General features: G+C 39.6%; 1 protein-coding gene across 1 annotated transcript; it reads right to left on the bottom strand.

Annotated features, from left to right (window-relative positions):
* Positions 1-946: 946 nt before the first annotated feature.
* On the bottom strand, positions 947-16,390 carry LOC131460856 (caM kinase-like vesicle-associated protein). The gene is made up of 11 exons (XM_058631709.1): positions 16,056-16,390; positions 6,061-6,178; positions 5,841-5,972; positions 5,009-5,083; positions 4,783-4,921; positions 4,539-4,659; positions 4,339-4,414; positions 3,412-3,548; positions 3,216-3,294; positions 2,990-3,077; positions 947-2,369 (listed from the first exon to the last, which is right to left on the bottom strand). The coding sequence occupies exons 2-11, from the start codon at positions 6,153-6,155 to the stop codon at positions 2,094-2,096; spliced, it is 1,218 nt and encodes a 405-aa protein (XP_058487692.1). The 5' UTR covers positions 6,156-6,178; positions 16,056-16,390; the 3' UTR covers positions 947-2,093.
* Between the last annotated feature and the right edge of the window lie 8,284 nt (positions 16,391-24,674).

The following is a 24,674-nucleotide window of genomic DNA, read 5'->3' as shown; positions in this document are numbered from 1 at the left end:
TACCTCCTACTGTATTGATTTACTATTTCTTATTATTGGACGTGAACTACTTGAACCATGTATATAAATGTGGTACCTTGTTTCATTGACTCACTTTTGTTGCAACTCTTTTATTGATTTGATATCACATTTGTTAATGGAATTGTAAATCTGTGTGTAAAGATTCTTCTTCTTCTTTTCTTTATTACATATACGAGGCTATAGGCTAGAAATGTCCCCATTGGACCTGTAGTGCACTGTGGTATTCAATAGACCAATAATATACCATTATATACCATTACCACTATCTATGGTACATTAATTAGGTGCTGTGGTACTTGTTTTGATAGTACTGCTATTATATGTAGTGTCATGGCAGGTGCTATTGTACATGTTACCATGGTACTTTTATATGTGTGTGTCTATATATATATATATGTACATATATGTACATATATACATATCATATATATATATATACATATATATACATATATGTATATATATATATATACATATATGTATACCGTATACAGTGTGAACAGCGTGGCACGTACTATGTAAATATCTTATGGCATTACTGTTACTGTATATAACGTGTTAAGAGCTGTAGTTTATCACAGTAGAATTCTTTATGGGCCACTCTCTTAAAACGTGCTTAACATCTGGTCGTAATTTAAATGAATGATGATGTTAATTCAACTAAGGTTTATGATGCATTAGTTGTGGCATAAATGAGCTGCTCATTACACTTAACTGACAACAAAACTGTTCATTTTATTGTTTTTGCGTTCTACTGTGAAATTGGCTGAGCACTCGAATAATGTCTCCCAAATTATTCATTATGAAAAGCACAATGTTTTCTATTTTTAAATATTGAAAATGTAGGCGCGCACTAAGTGAAAACATTAAAGCACTTAATGAAGGACAGCCTGAGGGGGGGGAAAAAACGTCCGTTTCAGCAACATTAGTATTGCTCATTTTATTCATTCACAAGCGCTGTAGCAACCCATTAGCTCAGCTAAATGTTGCTAAATACACATGTAAATAAAAAAATACACATGTATACAATGCAAATATACATAGCAGTACAGTATAGGGACTCGGCAATAAACTCTGTATTTATTTACTGGTTACAAGTGACAACACAATAACAGCTAAAAACATCACTCCACATAGGAAATGCTCTAAACCTAGTTTTCTGTGTTTTTTAAATGAAGTGTGAAGTGGACAGAATACAAGCTTCAGTACAACAGCGTCAGACTAAACGAGGAGGAGGCAAAGGAAAATGGCTAAAACGTATCAAAAAGAAAGAACTAAGCAGTTATCATCAAGTTTTCTTTTAAAACACTACAGCAACAAATATTAAGGCACTTTAACTTAAAAATAGACTTTCTTCGTGCCTTAAAATTCTAAGTTGTCTAAAGTTACACTGCGCTGAAAATAAACCAGGTGATGTCTTTTCAGGGCGTCGAATCGTGAATTGTGTCTAAATATTTAAGGGACTTTTCCGAATAGTCTCCTTTAAATTAAATGATCCGTTTAAGAAAGACATGACAAAACTTGTAACTCCCTGTATCCTAATTTGAGGTATGGTCTCTAAAACGTCTTTAATATACTTGTTTTATCTCTTGAAATTAATCTTGATAAATTTACAAAACTCTTTCAACTCATAATTTTAAGTCACAAGACATGAACTCAGAATTGTTAAGTTCTGCGGCTAAAAACTAGCTATTTTTTTTCCGAACGGACAAACACATCTACAGTATATACAAAGAGCTGGATGAGTAAAGATGGGAGATCTCACTAAATTACACAGGTCTTTTTTTACAGTCTTAAGGAAAAGGGGGAACAGAAGAGCTACTTTGCAACTATCTTTAAAGGGACTTGTACATAAAATAACAAGGGGAGACTAGAGAACACTACTCAATAGACTAACCAGTACAGAAGGTCGAAAAGGGATGAAATGCATGGGCGTGAAATTATTCTGCAAACTGGGGATAGCCGAACATCACAGATATGGTATCATCATGCCAAAGTTATGGCTGTACTGCACGTGTGCTTCTCGGATGGCAAGGGTCCTCTTCCTCTTCTTTTTTACCCCGACCTGACGTCTACTCGCCCTTTCTCTGTGGCAACATTTGGGGAACATCGCCGTTGCACCTCGTCTGCGGCTGCTCGTCCTGTCGCGCTGCACTGGGCAAGGTGAGAGTGGTGATGGTGGCAGTCTGTGTTTCAGGAGCCTTTTCGCTGAGAGCAGCCTTTATGCTCGCGGGGGGAGCGGCAGGAGCGCCACCTGGTGTGTTGGGGTCGGCTGCAGCCCCTGCCCCAGGTTCACCCTGCTCAGACGCTCTCAGCCTCTTCATGAGGGTGGTCACTCTGACAGCTTTCTGTGAGGGATTCAAACAGATATAGACATTTAAATACAAGACTAACGTGTAGAATGAAAGGTGGTCAACACAGCAGCGATATTTCAGAAAAACTGTTTTAACCCTTAGTGCTCACGTGATCTGTGGGAATAATACACAACTCCTTATATGGACATCCTGGGGGTGTGTGTTTATAGGTCACATATTCAGTCTTTAAAAAATGCGTTTTTTTCCGTCTTCTTATGTGTTGTTGAGTCAAAATTATGATTCATTTTACATCACATTTTTAGTAGTGATATAAAGTGGCAAAAATTGTGCAGAAGTCACAAAATGAGAGCGTTTTTCTTTTCTTTTTGTTCCTAAAAAGGAGCCAAGTGAACTTTGAACTGTGACGTATTTCCAAATTTCAAAAATTCAATCCGATTTTTAAACATTTTGAGCACTGTTTGCTGCTTTTATTTTTCAGCATAAAAACGTGGTTATATTATAGGGAAATCTATAATACATTTCATTAGGAGGGGATTAAAGATTCCAGACCATTTGCAAATAAACTCTGCACTGCAGTCCTGACACTGAACAGAACAGATACACGTAATAAATAACGATATAGGGGCAGAAATAAGATCTATGAGAAGCAATACCTTCCACTTAGCTTTGGCAAAGTTCTTCTCTATCTGTGCACAAACACCATCCTTTATGTTCTTGTCTGAGGCAGCGTTTCCAGAAATCCTAAGAGAAGGAATAAAGAAAAAATTTTCCAGCATATTATTAGATTTGTGGCACGTATACGGCGTGATTAATAACCGCTGTATTGGTGGTACCATTCCCAGTATGTTTTGATAAATGCTATTTTCTTTTTTTCTTTACCATTCATGGGCTATAGCCTCCTGTGCAGTCAGCCGCTGGTCTTGATCCACTTCCATCAAAGATGCCACTAAGGTTTTGGCTGAAAAGCACAGGAGGAAAAACATCAACAGTGACCTTGTGTTTTTGTAATAACTGTGATCTGTGTAAATACAGTTACATCAGTACAAAATTGCCTTTGATTGATGTAGTTTCTTACCAGAATCTGAGATATCATCCCAGTATGGTGAATCAAATTCATAGTCCCCAGACAAAATCTTCAGAAAAAGGTTTTTGTCACGATTGTCAGAGTCGTCTTCTTCGGCATCGTCATAGAACGGAGGGTTTCCAGACAGACTGTGGAGAAAAGGACAAGACGTGCTTTGTTAACCCTGAGAACACAGAGCATTTTGGCTGATTTTTCCATTACTATGTTTCACCCTTAGTGCACCGTGCCACAGGTGCATTCATGGTACTTTGCCGTGGGAATAAGACACAACTCCTTATATGGACATCATAGGTCACATATTCAGTCTTTAAAAAATGTGGCTTATTTTCGTCTTCTTATGTGTTGTTGAGTCAAAGTTATGATACATTTTATATCGCATTTTTAGTCACGATATAAAGTAGCAACAATTGTGCAGACGTCACAAAATAGGGCGTTTTTCTTTTCTTTTTGTTCATAAAAACGAGCCAAGTGACCTTTGAACTGTTCACAAATTTCACAAATTCAATCTATTTTAAACATTTTATGTACCTTTTGCTCAGGTGTATTTGTATAGTTGGTGTTTTTACCTAGGTTGTGAAAGGATATAAGAAACTCTATTTAACACATTTTAGCCTCTGTATATACTGTACATTTAACCCTTAGAACATTACTACGATTAAACATACAGTATATACAGAGGGTATAAGAACGTGAAAAATACTCTATTTTGTGACTTCTGCACAATTATTGCTACTTTATATCACTACTAAAAATGCCAGATAAAGTTAATCATAACTTTGACTCAACAACACATAAAAAGATGGGGAAAAAGAGCCTGAATATGTTGTATTATTACCATGGATGCACCTGCAAAAAAGCAATCATGTAAATTCAAATGAGAAAACGGCACAACTGTGATGAAATGTGCAGTGCGCTTACAGGATGTACATGATGACGCCGATGGCCCAACAGTCCACGGGTCGTCCGTATCGCTGCCTGCCAACCACCTCCGGAGCTGAAGGCACAAACAAGACTCATTTATCCCGACGACATAAGCTGCAGCAAGATTTGTTTCCCCACCACGCACACGCAGTCACAAAAATATCAAACAAACCTATTTAACAAAAACACTGTCATACCAAGATATTCTGGAGTTCCACACGGATCCTTAATGAGCCCATTTTCCAGTTTTGCCAGCTGAAAGTCACTGATAACAATTTTGGAGTGCTTCAGACGATTAAAGTACACCAAGTTCTCCAACTGTGTGCACAAAGAAAGAAAGAAAGAAAGAAAGAAAGGCAATTGGAACACAACCAAATATACAGAATTGTATGTGAGGGACAGTGCGGCTGCTTCCCACTAGGTGTCAGCATTGTAACGTACCTTCAGATTTCTGTGGACAATTTTCAGGGAGTGCAGGTAAGCGACAGCTTCCAACACCTGCCTCATAACATTGCTTGTGTCCCTCTCCGAGTAATAGCCCTGATCTAAGATCCAGTCAAAGACCTCTCTGCCCGTAGCACTGACAAGGACAGGACACCCACATTAAACATATGGAAATGTTGAATATGCAGAAATATGTCAGGAAAGTACACTAGTCGATACTCACAGCTCCAGAAAAAGGAAGTACTCTTTCTTGGTTTCGAACGTGTCGACCAGCTGAAGGATGTTGTGATGTTTTACCCTTTAAAAAGCAGGAAAACAGGACAGAGAATAACAGCAAGAGGGGGAAAAGGAGCTTAAAAAGCTGATTTGAACAGTTGATTCACATACTTAAGAGTAGTAGAAGAGTAGCCACTGTTAGGCAACAGCTAATGGGGATTTAAATGAATGAACAGCAGTGATATAATGTGTTTAATTCTTCAAAAGTTATTTTACAACTTACTTAATGTGGGGCAAAAATGTTGCTCACCATTGTAATTACACAAAACAGAACCCAACTTTTCTTATCTTTTCTTTTTATCTATCAATCTCCTACAGTGAAATATCCAGTTATTTTTTAACATTCTCCTTCTATCTGTCATTTACATTTTTTGTCTGTACATTTTAGGGAAAAATACTACACACAAATGAAGGAGTCTCAGTACATTTATCAAACAGAGTAAAAAATGGTTACATTCACTGTCAGAGTTTCAGTCTGGGACTTCTGCTGTATATGTCCATGGTAATAAAAGAACATGTCACCCAATTCAACTGTGTGTGTGGCTCCCACAGAGAGACTCTGTGAATAGGCGGAAGTGCACTCTGCTGTGAGTCTTAACATCTGTTGTGTTATTGTTACTAAAAAAAGGAGAAAACTCAGAGGGTATTTTACACGTTGCTTTGTGCTCGACGTGGAGTTTCAGAAATTCCGCTGATCACTGGTGATTACACACCCAGCGCCGAGACACTGCCTCGGGCGTGTAAAAATGTTAGAACGAGGAGATAAAACCTTCACTCACATCTTTAAGATCATTATCTCGTTCTTGGCAGCTTTCCTCACTTTCCTCCCGTCCTTTTTGTGGAACTTTTTACAGGTGTACATTTTCAAGGTGTTCCTATCCTTGGCCCGGAAAATCTCACAAAACTCCTCTCTGCAAACGAGAGGAGAGAACACGTCACATTGTGAACCCCGGGTGTCTTCACAAAATGCACAAATGGAGACGTCACCGATGTACTCACGCTTTAACAATCTGTCCGAGGTCATATTTGTCGGTCACCTCTGAGGGATTGTTGTAATCCTTCTTCTCCCCGAGTGTCAGACAACCAAATGGCATGGCAGCTCCTGCCACAACACGACCTGCCGACAACACACACACAATGTTACACAGAGTTATTTAGAGAATCGAGTGAGCACCAACAAATGTTGCTTTACAGAGAAATAATCTCTCGTGTCAAGTACATCTACATGTGAGCAAAACCGTCAGAAAAAAGTCAACACAAATGTAACAAGAACAAACACTGATCGTTGATCATGATGAGCATGATCTTCACTGAGCTCTGTCAGGCTGCCACTCTCTCTCTCTCTGCAGTGAGTCAGCGCCTGTACTACTGCAGCAGCACTCGCATTATTCATCTATCTGCTTCTTTTTTTTCCAACAGCGAAAGAATCTGCACAGAAACCTGACACCCCCCCCCCCCCACACACACACACACTGCAGCTGTTTATTATTTATTTATCACCTCCACGGTTTTTTACTTTTCCGATAGTTGATCATCTCACTCCAGACGCTGTGTTTTTAATTTGGGCTGAAAACTGGAACAACCTGCAGTTACTGTATAATGACCTGCGCAGTAGCTCCACGTCAAGAGACACTGACAGGCCGATACACACACACACACACACATATATAAAAAGAGAGAGAGAGAAAGTGTGTGTTTATGTAACAGGGACATTTTTAAAACAATTAATTCAACACAAAACCCTATACTTATTAATCTCTTTAGAAATTCATCAACACAGTAGTTCTCCTTGATTTCTAGCATTGCTGACAATGGGTCATCAGAGATGTTTAAATTAGGGCTGGATTCTGTGGTTTTCCATTATGTTTTAACGTAGAGCATATACAGAGGCTATAAGAATGTTATACTAACTATTATTTTCATAATCGATGAATCTGTTGATTATTTTCTCCATTCATCGAGTAATCGTTTGGTCCATAAGACGATAGTAAACGTTAAAAGACGTTGATCAGTGTTTGTCAAACCTGGAAATGATGATGTTCTTGAATGTCTTGTTTTGTCCACAAACCAAAATGATTCAGTTTAAAGGATTTCTTTGTTAAATGGAGCAAAATAAACTAGAAAATATTCACATTTAAGAAGCTGAAACAATCAGAAATCTGGCTTTAATCATGAAAAAAGCTTCAAACCGATGCATGGATTATCAAAATAGTTGACGACTCATTTACTTATTGATTAATCGAGTATTTGTTTCAGCCCCAGAGCGTCTTATATCTTTTTTTCAGCACTACTTAGGCAATCTGATGGAAAAAAAAGTAATTTTCACCAGCTATATAAACACACCTGAGCATAAAAGTATTCAAAATTGTTTAAAATTGGATTGAATTTGTGAAATTTGTGAAATACGTCACAGTTCAAAGTTCAATTGGCTCGTTTTTATGATCAAAAAGAAAAGAAAAACGCTTTGACTTTTGGCTTTGACTCAACAACACATAAGAAGACATTTTTTTTAAAGCCTGAATATGTGACCAATAAACCCCCCCCCCCCCAGGATGTCCATATAAGGAGTTGTGTATTACCACAGGTGTGCACCTGCGGCACAGAACCGCGCCGTGTGAGCACTGAAGGGTTAAAGTACGAGCAGTCTCGCCGCTCGCCGGGGTCACGCGATTGAAAATACATTTCACAAGTGCAGTGCACAGAATCTCTCACAGCAGAGAACGAAAAGCCTATGAAATGAAATTCACCAACATGAGCTCCTGTAACACGTTCATATGCCAATTTCAGAGCCGGGGCTACAAAACACTGCAGATTTTTTTCCTTTTTCACCATAGACGCAGGATGATCTAACACTGGATAATTTGCTCTGACGTGTTTCTCTCTGGTGTCACAGTAGACTATCTGACACGTTTGAGTGGCTACACTCATAAACAACAGGTTGTTTTGCAGTTAACAAACCAGGTAACTAAAGATTATAATTCCACCACAGCAGCAATGTGACATGGGATGCTTGTATGAAAAACAGACTTCTTTTTTTCCTTTTTTTTCCCTCTTCTTTTTTTTTCTTGGCACAACTTCCAGCAGAAATGGCAGCCAGCACAGAAGAGAGTGGGAGTAGAGAGAGATTCTGACTGAGGTGATGTCTGGAGTCTCAGTCAAGACCCGATCAGAGGCGAGAGATTTCTCCCCCCCAGATAATAGCGTCAGGTAGAATCTGCATGGGCAACAAAGCACACGCAGCGTGTTCACGTAAAGCTCATTGGTTAATGCAGCTTTGGAAACGCATGATAGAGTAAAAATCAAGAGGGAGACCTTCAGCTCCAAGACAGCGGGGCTGTGTTTAAAGCATGCTACTGTCCACGAGGGGACTCATTACTCTGTGATCCGTGTCTCCACAGATCCGTGTAGCTGATATGGAAAAGAAAAAAACGTGTTACATTATTTAAATTGGTTGGTTATCATAAATAAATAAATAAATAAATGAATAAAAAGAGCAGGGCCTCTGTTTCAGCCTCTTTATTGACAGTGACTTCATGGATCTTGTCGGTCTTTGATGAGGAAAGAAATAATCCATGACGGTTTTTTTGATGTGTTTTGGAAGCGGACCGACACGCTGATATGGCACTGAAGTCATTCTGTGTGGATGAGCTCCTTCAGTCGATACAGACGGGGGTTAAATGACCTTTTATGAAGAGGGGGGCCTTATATGACGTGCATTTTCATCTGAATATACAGTATTTTGTTTCATTTAATGTTTTATGCATTGATGCTTTTTGAGTTTTGTCACTGTTTTTAAAGCTGGTGATAGTGAAATAACATTTTATTTTTGCCGTACATAATGTCCTCACGACACAGTGTTTAAATGCTGGTAAAAGCAGATAAAATGCTATTTAATGGCAAATGATACTGGTGTTCTGTCAATATTATCATAATAACAGATTACAGATTACAGGATCAAAACATATAGGCTTTAGGGCTGAAACAAATACTCAGATTGAGGGTTTTCTTTTATTATTATTAGGTTTTCTGATTCTTAAATGTGAATATTTGCTGGTTTCTTTGCTCCATTATAACAGAGAATCCATTCAAACTGAATCATTTTGGTTTGTGGACAACAGAAGACATTCAAGAACACCGATCGACAATTTTCAACATTTTCTGGACCAAACAAGTACTCGATTAATCGAGGGAATAATCGCGAGATGAATCGATTATGTAAAGAATCGTTAGTTGCAGCCCTACATAACTTGGAGGTGATTTAGTAGTTGTTGTTGTTGTTGTTGTTGTTGCATCTTTAAAAGTACGCCTGCCCTAAAGCTCACATCTGTTATGACACTAAAATAACTTTTTTTTCCTTTTTTTTTTATTATAGTCATCACTACTTTACGTGATAAAGCACCTAAGCCCATTTCGAGGTCATCTCAATTAGCCAAAGGGGCCGCGCTTCTTCCATTCAACCCATATCCAAGTAAGTCCGTGCCTGATAATGGTTTTACTCAGGGCTGTTTTTTTTTTGTTTTTTTTTAAAGTAAAGAAATGGAAAATAATGGAGAATGTTTCCTCTGGGTGAGTTAAAAACAGGGTGGCCGTAAACACAAACGCAGAATCCATCTTTTTTGCTCCAACCAAACCATATCTCTGTTTCGCCCTGATCAAAACGCTGCATACACAATGTCTTTTTGCCTCTTCCTTTTCTAAAAGACGAGGGATGTGGGTTCAATTAGTCTGGAGCACTTTGAGCACTCGGGTGATACACTTCAGCTAAATCACCCCATCTGCCTGAATCCTGCAAGGAAGCCACTCAGACTCGCCATTAATTCAGGCTCTGACCTGAGTTCACACCGGTACGTTACAGTGACGCGCTCACGAGATCAATGGCTACAAGTAAACACAATTAATCGATTATTAATCGATTACTAAATGAATCGACAACTATTTCGATAACTGGTTTGAAGCTTTTTTCATGATTAAAACCAGATTTACGATTGTTTAAGCTTCTTAAATATGAATATTTTCTTAATTTCTTTGCTCTGGATAAAGAAATCATTAAAAGTGAATCATTTTGATTTGTGAACAAAAACAAGACATTTGAGAACATCAGCATTTCCAGGTTTGATGAACACCGGTTTTCTGACATTTTATGGACCAAACGATTCATCGATTAATGGAGAAAATAATCGACAGATGAATTGATTATGAACATAGCCGTTAGTTGCAGCTCTAAAACAAGTTTTCCTTATTTTGTTTTCATCGCGTTTATGGCAAACGTCTGTTCAGTCAAATCTATAATTATCATGTTATTTACCACACTCTTTCTTTCACTGTGACCACGAGATTTTCACAAATACAAACAATATTTTACAGGCTAAGCGGAGTAAATATAGGAAAAAGCTGTTTCAAGCGATCATCACTTTAAAAATTAATGACAGATCTCTACACCTGTTTGTGGAGGCTCACACTGCACCAAACACAGACTGTGACAAGTGAGGCAGAATGTGGCTTTTTTGTTTGTTTTTTAGAAGAAGAAGAAGAAGAAGAAACAGATATAGGAGGCACTTGACTTTGCTGAATCAGACTTCTTTTATCTCCGTCCTCTGAAAATATCTGAATGAAAGTGTTCTTCATTAATGGGAATGACAGCCTCTGCGACGCTTGGCGTTGAGAAAAACTTCACTGTGACTGCGTCCCAGAGGGGAATTAATGAAAAGAGGCAAAGCTGTTGCGTTTCATTAACACATTTCAAATCTCAAGTTTGATCAAGTTTCCAGTGGCGTAAATAAAAGCCCATGCACGACGCATTAACCCCGATTAACAAACAACGGAAATAAACTGCATCATTACGTTTGGTTTTTGTCTGCATCATTTAATGGAAAAAAATAAAAACTGATGATGGAAATAAGTTGTTTTTTTTCATGGCTTCTGAGACCAAGACAGGACGAGGAGAGAGAATCTGCAGTGAGAGCACTTTGCAAAAACTGCCCCGAGGTTCAAGGGTTCATATTCAGTCAGCCTGGTCTCCCAGAAAAGAAAAAAAGATGCTTTTTTTTACTTTTCTGCAAGCCATGCGAAATGCTTTTTAAAAAAAAAATCGTATGTTTTTTGGCAACCACAGTTCGAGACCAGGTCAAGGCTGCCCGTGTTTTTGCTTTTCTTGTTATGGGGACACGATTGCGGCGTTTTTTAACCTTAAAATGTGGAAAGGATGTTGATGCAATGAAGGAATTATCACTTCGATTTCGTACACTTTAACCAAAAGCACCACTGTAAACAGAAATAAGTAGAGTCATTTTGCTTCAGGGAACGTAAGCTCACGCGAATCAGTGGTTTGCGGAGAAGCACAGTGGCAACGTCGTCTGGTGACTGGGTTTGAATCAGTTGCACTTCACGTTATATATTTGTGGGAGTTATGGAAGACAGAGCTGGCGGTGACAGGAGCAACATTACCCCCGCGGAAAATGGCAACAGCTCCTGTAAATCTTTAAAGAAAAATGGAGCTACTGCACAGCAGCTGTATGTGTCTGCCAACCACAGTCAGCGTTACAAGAACTACACACAGTCACAATCTCAACTCTCCTCCTCCTCCTCCTCCTCCAAGGTGTTTTTACTCCGTTGAAGCTGCAGGGCCTAAATGTTTGGGTGTTTTTTGATGCTGTTCCGCCTCTGTTGAGTCTGCGTGAATAGACATAATGATGTCACATTATTTGCATCCTTCATCTGAATATAAAGTCTCTGTCGAACTGAGTGAGGGAGCATTTGTGTGTATACAGAGGTCGTGTTTACCACGCACTCCAGTTTTAAATGATCGTGATAAACAAGTTGTCACCTTATCATTTTATATTTGTTGGTATAGAAAACTTTTTTATTGTGTGTTTGCACTTAAGTTGACCTTTGACCACCAAAATAGTATCAGTCCCTCCTTGAGAATTTGAGCATTTGTACCAAATTTGATTAACTTTCCTTAAAACAACATCCCAGCAGGGCCGGCCAAAGTCTTTATGGGGCCCTAAGCTGAATGGGGGGGCCTTCTTCCACCACCTCGGAGTAGCTAGTGCTTGACTGTTATTGATATAAATGGAACACTATACATTGGGATATTTACACCAAACAAGTGTCACTTTTTGAACTCTAGAGGGCAGTAAAATCACAAAAGTGGCTTTTTGTCTCCACTCCACTATTGGGGGTGGCAGCAGATGCTTACTTCACTTATATGCCTTGGGCCGGCTCTGACTCCTATAACATGTGACATGTCATGAGAACAGGAGGAATGGGCAGATAAATAATATACATACATTAAGTAGGTTTTCTCAAATGTGCTTGTATGAGGTAGCGCCACAGGCTGAGACACAAACACTCACTCTCACTGAAAACATGGCTGCCAGCAGGGCGGGGACACAAGAAAACAGGATTTTAGCCCTGGAACAAAAGGGGATGGGGGGGTGGATTACAACGCAACACAAGCCATTCAATGTCCATTCAGAAAAGGTCGTCTAATGGCAAGACAAACATATTTTTGAGATTAGAATCTTCAGATTACAAGCTTCATAACCCCTACCCCTGAACAATACCCAATAGATTAAATTAGATTACCTCAAATCAAAATAGTGTGAGAACCTACAAATGGCATTATAGACAAACAAGAGTTGAGTCATTAATTTATTCATTCATTGAATAAAAACAGAGGATTTATCTTCACACTTTTCCTGCTGTGGCAGAACTACACTGACGAGGATTACAAGTGCTCGGTATCAAGGCCGTACAATCCTGCATTAGCCTGCAAATCTGCACCATGTTTGAAAAACTCACAGAGGTCGATACAACAAATACGTCCGGCTCCATGAGAAGATTGTCTATGAAATTCAGATTAAAAACACTAAAAACAATCTAAGATATTTTCCTCTGCCTCAGATAGATATTTAAAAAGAAACCACGGGTCTGTGTGCTGTGTTTTTGTCATGTGACGATTTACAAGGGGCCTGTAATCAAATAAATAATTTCCGACTGCTATTTTGGAGCCCGTGTTTGTCGATTAAAGTCAGATATGGTGGCAGCAGGCCAGCGAGAGCTGAGGATCTGGCCACAGTCGACACTCTTCAAAGGAAGAGGCTTGGTGATAGGGGGCAGATGGTAGTGAGAGCATGTGTGAGCCAGATTCTGAATCCTGTAAAGCCTCATTTAAGACCTAACTGTCACTTAAAGCGAGTTGTGAGCACTGAGACCGCTTTCAGATTTCAACGACATTTATTCCGAATTGAACGGAAGCAAAACAGACGTGTGGGTTTTTCTTTTTCTTCCTCCGACTCGTCCAGAGGTGAAGAATATTTTGATTATTATGAATCGCGCCAGCTTTTGTGCTTGGCTGTGTGATGCGCGGCGTCTACCATTCATCTCTTTAGGCATCACTGGCTCATCATCTAACCAGTTTCCTTCTGATGTTGTTTTGTTGCCATGGCGACCAAGTTCTACAGTATGCACCATGGCACTGTCTGTACAGAATAGCTCCCTGCACGCTCATCGACAAAGACCACCGCCACTTCATGCGACTCAATTTCCTTATCTGGAATTCAGAGAATATAAAACCAAAAATTTGACGTGCACAAATACCCATTCGTTCTGTTTCCATACGTGTTGGGTTTTCTTTTTATTCTATTACAGCATACTGAATTAAATAATACATGAGATTTAGCTGCTGCTTTTTCCCCGTGTCTCCAGTCATGAGTGGCATTGCAGCAAACTCAGTTTAAAATAGGGGGGATTAGGATTTTTTTTTCTGGGCGGGGTCCTCCTGACAATCTTTTATCCTCTAAACCTCACATTTGACGATTGCACTTCAAGTTTGCAGTGGTTCTTTCTGCAGAGGGCAGAGAGAACCACTGCCTATTCAAACTGTGACTTATAACACAAGTCGTCCTCGTCGTGACATCACGGCCACGCAGTTGGCGACACAACCGCTCAACACTCTCCCCAAAAGTCCACAGAAATACACGACGCGCATCTACGTCGATCACATGAGCAGTCGTTGAGAAAATAGACAAAACATAACGACAAAAACAATGAGAGGTAGAGATTTCTGGGATTATTATTTCACCACATCAATCTGTGTTCCTGTAATCTCTCAGCAACTGAATAAAGAAGGGTAACACAGCCGATGCAGTATGAAGTTTGGTACCTAAACAAAAGATTTGTATAATGTATAAATCATAAACTTGTTAAAAGAAAAGCAGCAGCAGCAGCAAGACAGAGCTTATCTCTGTATATTCTTCAATGATTTTACTTTTTAAAGCTTGGATTTAAAGTAAATCAGAATAATCTCAATCTAAAGAAAAGACTCACAGTAATAACTCTTATTAGATGAAAACCATGTTGTGTGTGTGTGTGTGTGTGCACTCTCTACAGAACAGAACAAAAATAAAGAACTGTTTTTAAACAGAAGAGCCGGTTTCTGTTGTCTGTTGTCTCGCGTGTCCTCCAGTCCCTCACAACAAACTTTGTTTGTGCACAGTTTATATAAAATATGATCAGCTCCCTATGTGGTGGACCGTGATTCGATCAAAAATCTATTTGGGCAACGGATCAAATGAAATCTGATCCTTCCTCCTCGCAACTTTCACACGTTTGTTTCATGAAGGGGACGAGCACCAAGTGTGTGTGTAGTCGTGAGAGACCAAAACCTGGTCCTGGAACTGGTTAGGTTTAGGGCTAAAATGTGAATTATGATTCGATTAAGGTAGATTAAGTTTAAGGGGTAATTGAGATGAACTGGTTATGTTAAGGTTAGGCTTTGTAAGGCTGTGAAAAATCAATGTCAAGTCAATGTAAGGTCCTTACAAGGATAGCTGTGCAAACCTGTGTGTGTGTGTGTGTGCTTGTACCTGGTGTTCCTATGTTGTAGGGACCAAATCTGTTTACACACAGTCACATTATGGGGACTTGTCTTCCTTATGGGGACAAAAATCCAGTCCTATTAATGTAAATGACTACATTTTAAGGTGAAGACATGTTTTAAGGGTTAGATTAAGGTTAAAGTATAATTGGGATTAACTGGTTAGGATTTGTAAGGCTGTGCAAAATCATAGCTGTGTGGACCTGTGTGTGTGTGTGTGCACCTGGTATTCCTTACGTTGTGGGGACCTGTATCTGTATACACAGTCACATTATGGTGACAAAAAAAATCAAGTCCTAACAATGTAAATTACTATATTTTAAGGTGAAGACATGTTTTAGGATTAGGTTACGGTTAAAGTCAGGGTTAGGATTAGGATTATGATTAGGCAAGTAGTTATTGTGGTTAAGGTTAAAGTAAGTCTCCAGGAAATAAATAATGTAAGACAATGCAATGTCTTCTGAAGTCATGGAAACCAGTGTGTGTGTGTGGGTTTAGGCATCAGCAATTAAGTGGGTACTGCGATCACAAGCTTGTTGGTTGTGAAATGATGACAAATAACGACAAAGGAGGCAGGGACACCGCGAGACTGTGAGACTGTGAACTCAAGAAGTGCTGCAGTCTGAGTGCAACAAGAGCCTTCTTATGTAAACCTGGAGCGCGCTTTACTCTTCTTCTTCTTCTTCTTCTTCTTCTTCTTTCCTTCCACTGGCTTTGTCTACATGACACTTTCATGAATGACGAGTGTAAATGTTGTGAATGAAGTCAGCAGTCATCATAATGAGCGGACGCTTCAGTTTGACAGTTCACAATAAAGCAGTAGATTATTTGCGCATCATCATCATCATCATCCTCATCATCCAGGTTTGGATTGAGGATGCAGCTGCATGCGCGGATATATATCGCATATATGCGGGTTGTTGCAAATCCCACGAGCAAATGTCTGTGAAAACGTGTAAAAGTTTTTCGAAACAAACATGACTTGTGACAAATGTGGTCAAAGAGGACACACTTTCATCCCGGAGAGAGATTCCGTCACTTCACGCGTGTATGGTTTGCAAAGATGTGATTAAAAAAACCAACAACAACAACAAAATAAACTGCGTGCACGTACCTTCAGTGAAGTCAACAGGCAATTGATGAATAATCCACTCGCCGTGTCTTAATTTGGGATTATTTCCCTGGTGCGGTTTCACTTTTCTCTGGATGATTCCACCGATTTTTGTGTTGCAGCCAGCGCGCGCGCTATCAGAGCGGTTTAAGCTCCTCGAGCATTTCTAACAAGTCAGCTTGTTCACGGGAGTATTACGTGAACGTGTGATGATGGGAACAGCGGGCTATGATGCAGGAAGGAGGGGAAGTGTGTGTGTGTGTGTGTGTGTGTGAGCACATCAGTGCAGCAGCGTGCTTTGACAGCAGTATCAGGGTGTGTGTGTGTGTGTGTGTGTGCACTGATATAAAACAGCAGGGTCAATGCATGTTTGTTTTTTGTTTTTTCACCCCCTTAAAGTTTCTCCGGAAGTTGGTGGCCAGTAAATCAACAACGTCAGGGGCGGAGCCAGACTATTAGAGGGAGGGACGTTCCCTAGCCCCCCCCCCCCCCCCCCCCCATCTGATCTAAAGGAATGAGTATCATAAGATGACTCAATGAAAAAATAATTAATAATGAATAATTATTTATTACAAACTGAACTAAATAATGTGATTTTTATAAATGTCAGTGCTGTCACGCAAGCCCCTTTTCCACTACCGCGGCACGGCGTGGTTATTTTGTGTTTCCATTAGCGATAGCACCAGGTACTTTTTTAGTACCTGCTCTGGCGAGGTTCCAAGCAAGCTGAGGCGATACTACGTGTGACTTCGTCAGACTGCCGGCCACTGAATGATTTGTCAGCGAGTGTCGTCACAGGAAGAGACGTCCGACACAAGAATCAAACTGAACAATCCCAAAGATCGTGTGAGGTAGCGCCCGATGACTTTTAAAAAAGACTTAAAAATCCTGAAAACGTGGGTCAAACTCTGAACATGTCTAAAATCTCATCATTTATCATCATTTATTTAGCGACAGCACTGCTGAAAGTCTGCGATTGTGAGCGGTGAGCCTCGTCACAAACCCTGCCGCTGTATTTCAGTGACTGTGTCAGATGGAGTCTGTGCTCTGGTCATGGAGAAAGTACTGAACTAATCTTTTTAATGAACTCATTCTAATGTTTCAGTACATGGAAAACATGGAAAACTGCTTTACAAGTCACTCGTTTGTGTGTTTTCATGCAGCTGTGCTGTGATGGCTCCACCCACATTGAGGAGGTACTATATTGTAATGGAAACACAACCGAACCGAGAACCGAACCGACAAAAAACAGAGAAGACGATGTTGTAAACATTAGATATAATAACAGAAAAACGGAGGAAAAGATGATGTCTTTGTTTTCTCATGATTAAAAATCTCATTTCATGTTACAGCAGCGGGAGTAGTGCATTTATTCACTCAGCTCCTCCAGACTTTTTTCAGATGTACACACACACACACGGAACAATAGGCACTCATTAAAAACATAGTGTCTGTGTGTATTTGCATATAAGGGTGGGGAGGACAGAGCATGTATGCAGGACACATGTTAATGCCAGGTATGAACAGATGTCAGCACCACATCTGGACGGGTCTTCATTTATAGAGCACTTTTCCACCTAAAGTTCAAAAGAAATAACAAGATAAAAAAAGAAATAAAACCAAAGCCAAATAAAACAGGACAAATAGAATAATATAGAATTGGACTGTAGTGGCAAACGTAAACTAAAGCCACCTAAAGTCTTTAGCTGTAGGCAGGTTCCTATGGGCTTGACTCGTAGGCACTGTTTCAATTCCTCAATCCCCAAGGCCAGGAAGAGTCATGTGACGGGTTTGCACATTTATTTCCACTTGCTGTACATCCAGGTTACATTTCCAGCCACATATGTCCAAGCCTCACTCAGATCAATAACACATTAAAAATGTTCCCTTGATGTTACATGTTATGAACGACGATCTATTGATTAAACAGTAACAGTAACATAACCCTTTCACCCCAAACCTAGCTCGGACACGCCCACTGACCCAAAATGCAGTACATATCTACCTATCGCTCTATCTGTCATAGCTATCAAAGGGTCCAGATATTTACTCAAAGGCTTAAGAACAACGGTTAGCTACTTCAACAAAGTACACTGTAACAAGTAGTCCTTCATTAACGGCTCCTACATTTTCCGGCCCCTAATTGGAAGGCAGTCGGGCCACCAATTACTCAAAAGTAGCAAGGAGGAGCCTGCAGTGTACGTACATGCATTACATGTACGCCCTCCCTTGTATATACACTTCATTGAAAGTGATAAAATAACAAGAATTACACTGTTATTGTTAAAACTGATTAACTGACTAAACACAAACTGTCGCTTGCTGAGACGATGCATATTTCAGCACCACCACAGATGGACAGCGACAGCGATGGGGAGATTGTCTCTGTTCCCTGAGTTTTTATTGGCTGAAGAGCACAGTCCGTGAGGAGCACTGAGACACTTCCCGGGGTCCCATAATTCATAATGGTCTGACTGCAAACAGCATGTGGGAGTGAGCTGACAGACCTCAGGACTTGTGATGTCATCACATCCCTCAGCAACGCACCTAGCAACCTTCTCTACCTGCTTCTTGCGACTCACTGAAGTTGCTCAGTGAAATAGACTGTTATCGTGGTCAGGAGGAAAAAGGTGAGGTTGAAGCAGAGAGCGGAAAATAATTAAAGGCCCCCCCCCCCCACTTCAACAGATGCTGCAAAATATACTGTGAATTAAGCAAAAATGCTCACAAAATAAGGGGCCAGAGGGCTCGAGACAAAAAAAAATCAAACTGAACTTAGAATTTTAGAGGAGATTTAAGCTTCTTTTATGGCATGTTGCCAACAGAAGACTGAGACAGGAAACATAAGGAGAGAGGAAGGGAACAGCATGGAGTAAATGGTCCACTGTCTGGGAGTTGAAACGAGGACACACTAGTCCGGGGCATGTAGGCAATCTTTTGTGATGCCTTTCAAACGCCTAAATGGAACAAAAAAGAATGTTTTTCTTTATGGTTGAGGCAGTGAGACAGACAAAAAAAACAAAACAAGTGATAGAATAATATTTTCTGGAATCAGGCACCCTACAGGGGGGCGAGAAGGCAGAATAAAACACTGCACGATGCTGCCTCATTGACTTTGAGTCATGCACGCGAGTATAGGCAAGAACATGTAGCTCCATGCATCTGCCAGCACACCAATGCTGTTGATAAGCGAGCAGCAGATGGGTTCTCTCCTCTCGGTTGTGCTGAATCCAGCTCTACTCTCAAATTATGCAGGCCTCATCAAAGTGTGAATCACCAACCCATAGAGAGGTAAAAAAAAATATAAATGCTAGTGATCTTCTGAGACAAAGCTTAATTGAACAAAAAAAGTTTGAGAAACACTCACTTTGAGTCCTGGTCCCTCCTGTCCTGCTGATTGTCAGAATTAGAAATAAAATGAAACCGGGGATCCTGAGGAAATAGAAAAGCATTTGCAGTGATGTAAAGATAACTGATTAAAAAGTACATGGATGATAAATGATGTAAAAAACTAACCTGAAGTGAGATAGAGTGGGTACTATGAGAGGTTCCTTCATGTTCTTTTAATGATCAATTGTTGGAGTTACATGTATGTGTGTGTGTGGTTAAGAGGATATGACGAAACAAGTATGGAAAGCATAGTGGGTCACAGATCACATGTGTCAAACTGGTGGCCCGGGGGCCACATGTGGCCCTCCAATCGATTACATGCGGCCTGCCCACCACTGTGCAAAGTGATGGAATAGAGACAGAATATAAGACTAAATGTATTTGCCGGCAATATTTTTAAAATAGTAATAAGACATTGGGTTGTAATCATTGCTTTATTAAATGTATTACACTCAACATGAAATTACATATATTTAAGCTGTTTTAATCACAGTTATCCTCGTCATTATTTACTAAATTTTCAATTTAATTCTCCGTTTTTGTGCATCATAAATATGTTTTTATTGTGAATCATTTTATATCAAAACAAGCACTTTTAATGCAATTCTGTCTAATATCATAATGAATGTCTTATATTGCCCACCGGCCCCCTGCTTGACCAGACTAGATGCTCATTGGCCCCCAGGTTGAGTTTGACACCCCTGGGCTGGATAAATAACACAACAGAAAAACAGTGTAGATTCCTACATGAAGAGATGAGAAGATATTTGTCTGTTAAAACGGTTTAAACCTCTCGATGTAACTCTACATCTGTCAACACACTCTCCTCCTCTTTGCTGACTTTATTAAAACACCTTTTTTTCTGTTGTTACCCAAAATGACCCACTTGTGTGTACAAAGACAAAAAATGAAGACGTGCACGGGTTCCATTGTGTTCAGACACTCTGTTTAACCCTGAGTCCTCACACGGCACGGACCTGTGCCGCAGGTGTAACTCCTTATAAGGACATCCTTGGGGGGTGTGTTGATAGGTCACATATCCAGGCTGTTTTTTTCCATCTTCTTATGTGTCGTTGAGTCAAAGTCATGATTCATTTTATATCACATTTTTAGTAGCGGTAGAAAGTAGCAATTGTGCAGAAGTCACAAAATAGAGCATTTTTCTGTTCTTTTTGTTCCTAAAAACAAACTAAGTGAACTTTAAACTGTGACGTATTTTCCGATTTTAAACATTTTCAGTACTTTTTGCTCAGGTGCGTTTATATAGTTGGTGAAAATGTCATTTTTCTTTCATCAGATTGCCTAGGTTGTGCTGAAAAAAAAGGATATAAGAGACTCTATATTGAACATTCTTATAGCCTCTGTATATACTGTATGTTTTAACATAGTAATGGAGCCAAAATGCTCTGAGTTCTAAGGGTTAAAGTCTCTGCGGCTGCACGCAGAATTCTCTCTGTGCATTCACTCGTTTCAGGAGAGAGAAAAAAAAAAAGATCTGACCAGTGGCATCGTTTTTGCAATTATGCACAAGTACAGTATACAGAGGATCTGTAGGGGTTTTGGATGGTAGGCAGTCTCTGTAGCACTGGCTTATGTAACAGGAGTGTCTCTTTCCTAAAATGAGTAACACCGCTAAGAGGCCACTTGGATAACAGGAAGGGGAGTGATGGAGCATCTTTTAACCTCTTCCCCACCTACCCACAAAACCACCCACTCCACTCTCTTCCCTGACTCCTGGTATCACATGGCTTTTTCCAGAACTCCACTCACTTTGCCGTTGCAGTGCTGCATCACAACACCTGAGACCTGAAATCCCTTATATCACAGTCATCATTTTTTAAGAGCGAGACGTTTATAAATCCTCTTCAAATCCCCCCCCGGTATCAGTGCCTCGACTTCAAGTCCAAAACAGTGGATTTTAACGAGGAAAATACTAATTCCTGGCACTAAAAGTACTCACGGGAGCATCAATATAACCCCGCGTGACACCGCAGCAGCAGAACAAAACCACTTATCCACTGAAAGTAGTGAAGAGGTTGGTTTCATAAGATTGCGAACAATGCCGGTGTGTTATATAGGCCACGCTGTGCCGTAGCATTAGCATTTGTATGTGCGTGACACAACAGCAAAATTGTCATTGACATCTGCCTTTTTGGTGCACTGTCACCATAGTAACGGTCTCTTAAGGGATATGTATATTGCAGCGTTCGGTGCCGTTTGAAAGGAAGCTAATAAAAGAAAACCCGGATGAGCACAGGTCCAAAATTCTATCCTTTTTCCAAAGTGGTCCTCTGTTGCCTGTGATAATGGAGTTCCTCTCTTTATCTTTCATCTCGGTTATGAAATCAGTTTGAATTTGTCACAATTGTTTGCATTGCCGCTCTCCTGAAAGTGCATGAGGTAGAGTTCAACCTTGAACACGCTCTGCTCTGTAGCCGTCTAATGAATAATGAACAGGTTCGAGCCCAGAGTGTTGCAGTAAACAGGAGCCCTGTATGATGTATGTAAGTTTTTTTGTGCCTCATGTATCACAATAGACTATTTCTAACCCCCAAACAATAACAGTACTATATATTCCTCTCACGTGATCTCTATCCGTCGCAGTTACCCACAACAAGGCTATTTATTCCGTCAGAAGCATGTACGCAAAAGTGGAATCTGCGTCACTGAGCTCACAGGCAGCGTCTCACTGTGCTTCACTGAAACTATACTCAATGCTCGGCTCATCGTTATGTTACCATGGCTGCGACTAGTTAATCCAGCATTTGTAAGTCTATGAATGGACCGGAGTGACTCCCCTGCTCTCACACAGTTTTTTAAAATGTCTGTCTTCTCATCCGCAACCTGAAATGCAGTTCCTCCACACAGTGAGCTCAGTGTTGTTTTTTTTATATTATCACATGATCACATTTATATGGTTAGCACATCCCTGAAAAAAGATTAAAAAAAAAAAAAAAAAAAAAAAGTACAAACGTCAACACAGTAGGTGGCAGGCACCCGTTTAGGCTGTTTAAACAGATGATGTATGAGTTGTAAACATTTCAATAATTGAATTAGAAGAACACAAACAACAAAAGTGATAATTCTGCAGTTTGTTTCAGGATCATTCTGGAAATGCTGTGGTAAAATAACACACATTTTGTCACGCAGGATTGGCTCTGAAATGATTCTTTGACCAAAATATTCTCTCTTTTTTTTTTTTTTTTTCCACAGTCCTGTACTGCTTGTAAAAGATGAGTCAACTTATGGTTCATCTTAGTTGTCATAGAAACTAAAACCAATAGTCATGGGGTCTGTGATGTGATAGAAACTTTTGAAGGGCTGAAGAACACGCTCCTCACTGCGCCAGCGGAGCTGAGACCTTGACAGGTACGGGGAGGATTGTAATTCAAATGATTTTTGCAAATCGTACAAAGGAAGAATGCAAACGTTAGAATATAATATTCAAATTAAACAGGTTTACATGCGTAGAGACAGAAAAATATTCAACAAATACAATTTGGAATTTGCTATTAAAAGACTGTTAAGAATGTTGAGAAATAAGTTTTGGTGTAAATCAGCATCTCAATGAATGTCTATATTATACAGGTAGTAGGTTGACGACCCGAATATCAGAATGTGTTCAATTATTTACAGTGAGGAAGTTAAAGCCATATCACATAATGCGATATCTCTCCTTTTATTAAAATCTGTAACGTCGAATGTGTCTAACTGTAATGCACCAAATATTTAGAACAGAATTCTTGAAATCACTGGAAATGAAGGTCTCCCTTAACCAATTAAGGTAAATAACTCAATGAAACTTCAGCAACTATATAATATTATATATATGTATATATATGTATATATATATATACATATATTTATCAATAATTCTGCTGCTGTTTTTGTTATTTCACAGATTATTTCGAAGGTGTTTATTATCCAGTTACTCAGTTTTAAAGGTATAAATCAATTATTGTCTCAGATAATCTTTCTAAACATTCAAATACATTATTTTTTTGTTTTCTTCTGAGTCAATAGCAAAGTATTTTGCGGAGACAAAACTTGCAACAATAAACCGAAATTAAACCGTAGATGGAGTTGTGTGGCGTGAACAGATGAAATGACTTGGACAGTTGGAGAAGTCGTGTGGATTTTGACTGTTTCTGCCTCCACGCTGGGAAGGAGGGAGGGAGGGGAGGGGAGGGGAGGGTGGGAGGCAGGGAGGGAGGGATAGTGTCACAATCGTTACCCTCACACTTCAAAGTAGAACATTTGGTGCTCTTTGAGGTTACCATAGCTACCACAACAGAGCCAAAACCGGATGTCCATAACGCCAATGAGCTCGTGGCTGGTGTGGTGCATATATGATGCCTGTGTCTGTGAGCTGACGCTCCAAAAACTGTTCCAAGTCCAAGAGTGCATGTCTCTGACAAGTCTCAGCTCAGATAATCCCGGGTCCTCTTTGTTTCATTTCAGATTTAAAACACTCCAAAGAAAACTTTGGCTGCGTCTGGTTATTAGATCGTGCTCCCGGGACAAAGAAAATCCTTGTAATGATCGTATGTGGAAATGCAAATCATCAAATAATCTCTGCGTCCTATCACTTAAACACTTTCATCAACTGTTGTTCTTTCCTTTCGTTTTCTTTGCCGACGTCTTTGTACAATTTTTTTCCTCTTAAATCTTTTAAGAACATATTACGTTATGGAAAAATATAGAACAATTACTCAATGAATCGATTATTCAGCGATTACTAAACGAGTCGTCAGCTATTTTAATAGTTTTGAAGCTTTTTTTCATTTTTAAAACAAGATTTCTTGTTTGTTTCAGCTTCTTAAATGTTAACGTATTCTTAATTTCTTTGCTACACATAACAATGAAATCATTCAAAGTGAATCATTTTGGTTTGTGGACAAAACAAGACATTCGAGGACATCGTCACTTCCAGGTTTGACAAACATTTTTTTACATTTTATGGACCAAGCGATGACTCGATGAATCGTGAAAATAATCGACAGATCGATCGATAATGAAAATAATCGCTAATTGCAGCTGTAGATAAATCAGTCAATAAATAACTTCCCCGTGAGTGAGATATTCTTTTTTTTTTACAGACAAACACACCATTTGTTGTCATTATAATGGAATTATTCAATTATTCAGCACATTTGTAGCATATTATGTGCAGGGGATTGGGAGGTAGTGATCCTCATGAAAGATCACTACCTACCCATTAACGCAGATGGG

Source organism: Solea solea, chromosome 6, assembly GCF_958295425.1.
Source record: "Solea solea chromosome 6, fSolSol10.1, whole genome shotgun sequence".
In the NCBI taxonomy this organism is placed as follows: Eukaryota; Metazoa; Chordata; class Actinopteri; order Pleuronectiformes; family Soleidae; genus Solea; species Solea solea.
This window is presented reverse-complemented; position numbering and strand designations above follow the sequence as displayed.

Excerpts from the sequence above, each read along its gene's own strand:
- LOC131460856 (XM_058631709.1), bottom strand. The coding sequence starts at position 6,155 with ATGCCATTTGGTTGTCTGACACTCGGGGAGAAGAAGGATTACAACAAT. Across the intron at positions 4,922-5,008 it reads TACTTCCTTTTTCTGGAGCT|TGCTACGGGCAGAGAGGTCT; the intron begins GTGAGTATCGAC and ends TGTCCTTGTCAG. Across the intron at positions 2,370-2,989 it reads TTGCCAAAGCTAAGTGGAAG|AAAGCTGTCAGAGTGACCAC; the intron begins GTATTGCTTCTC and ends AATCCCTCACAG.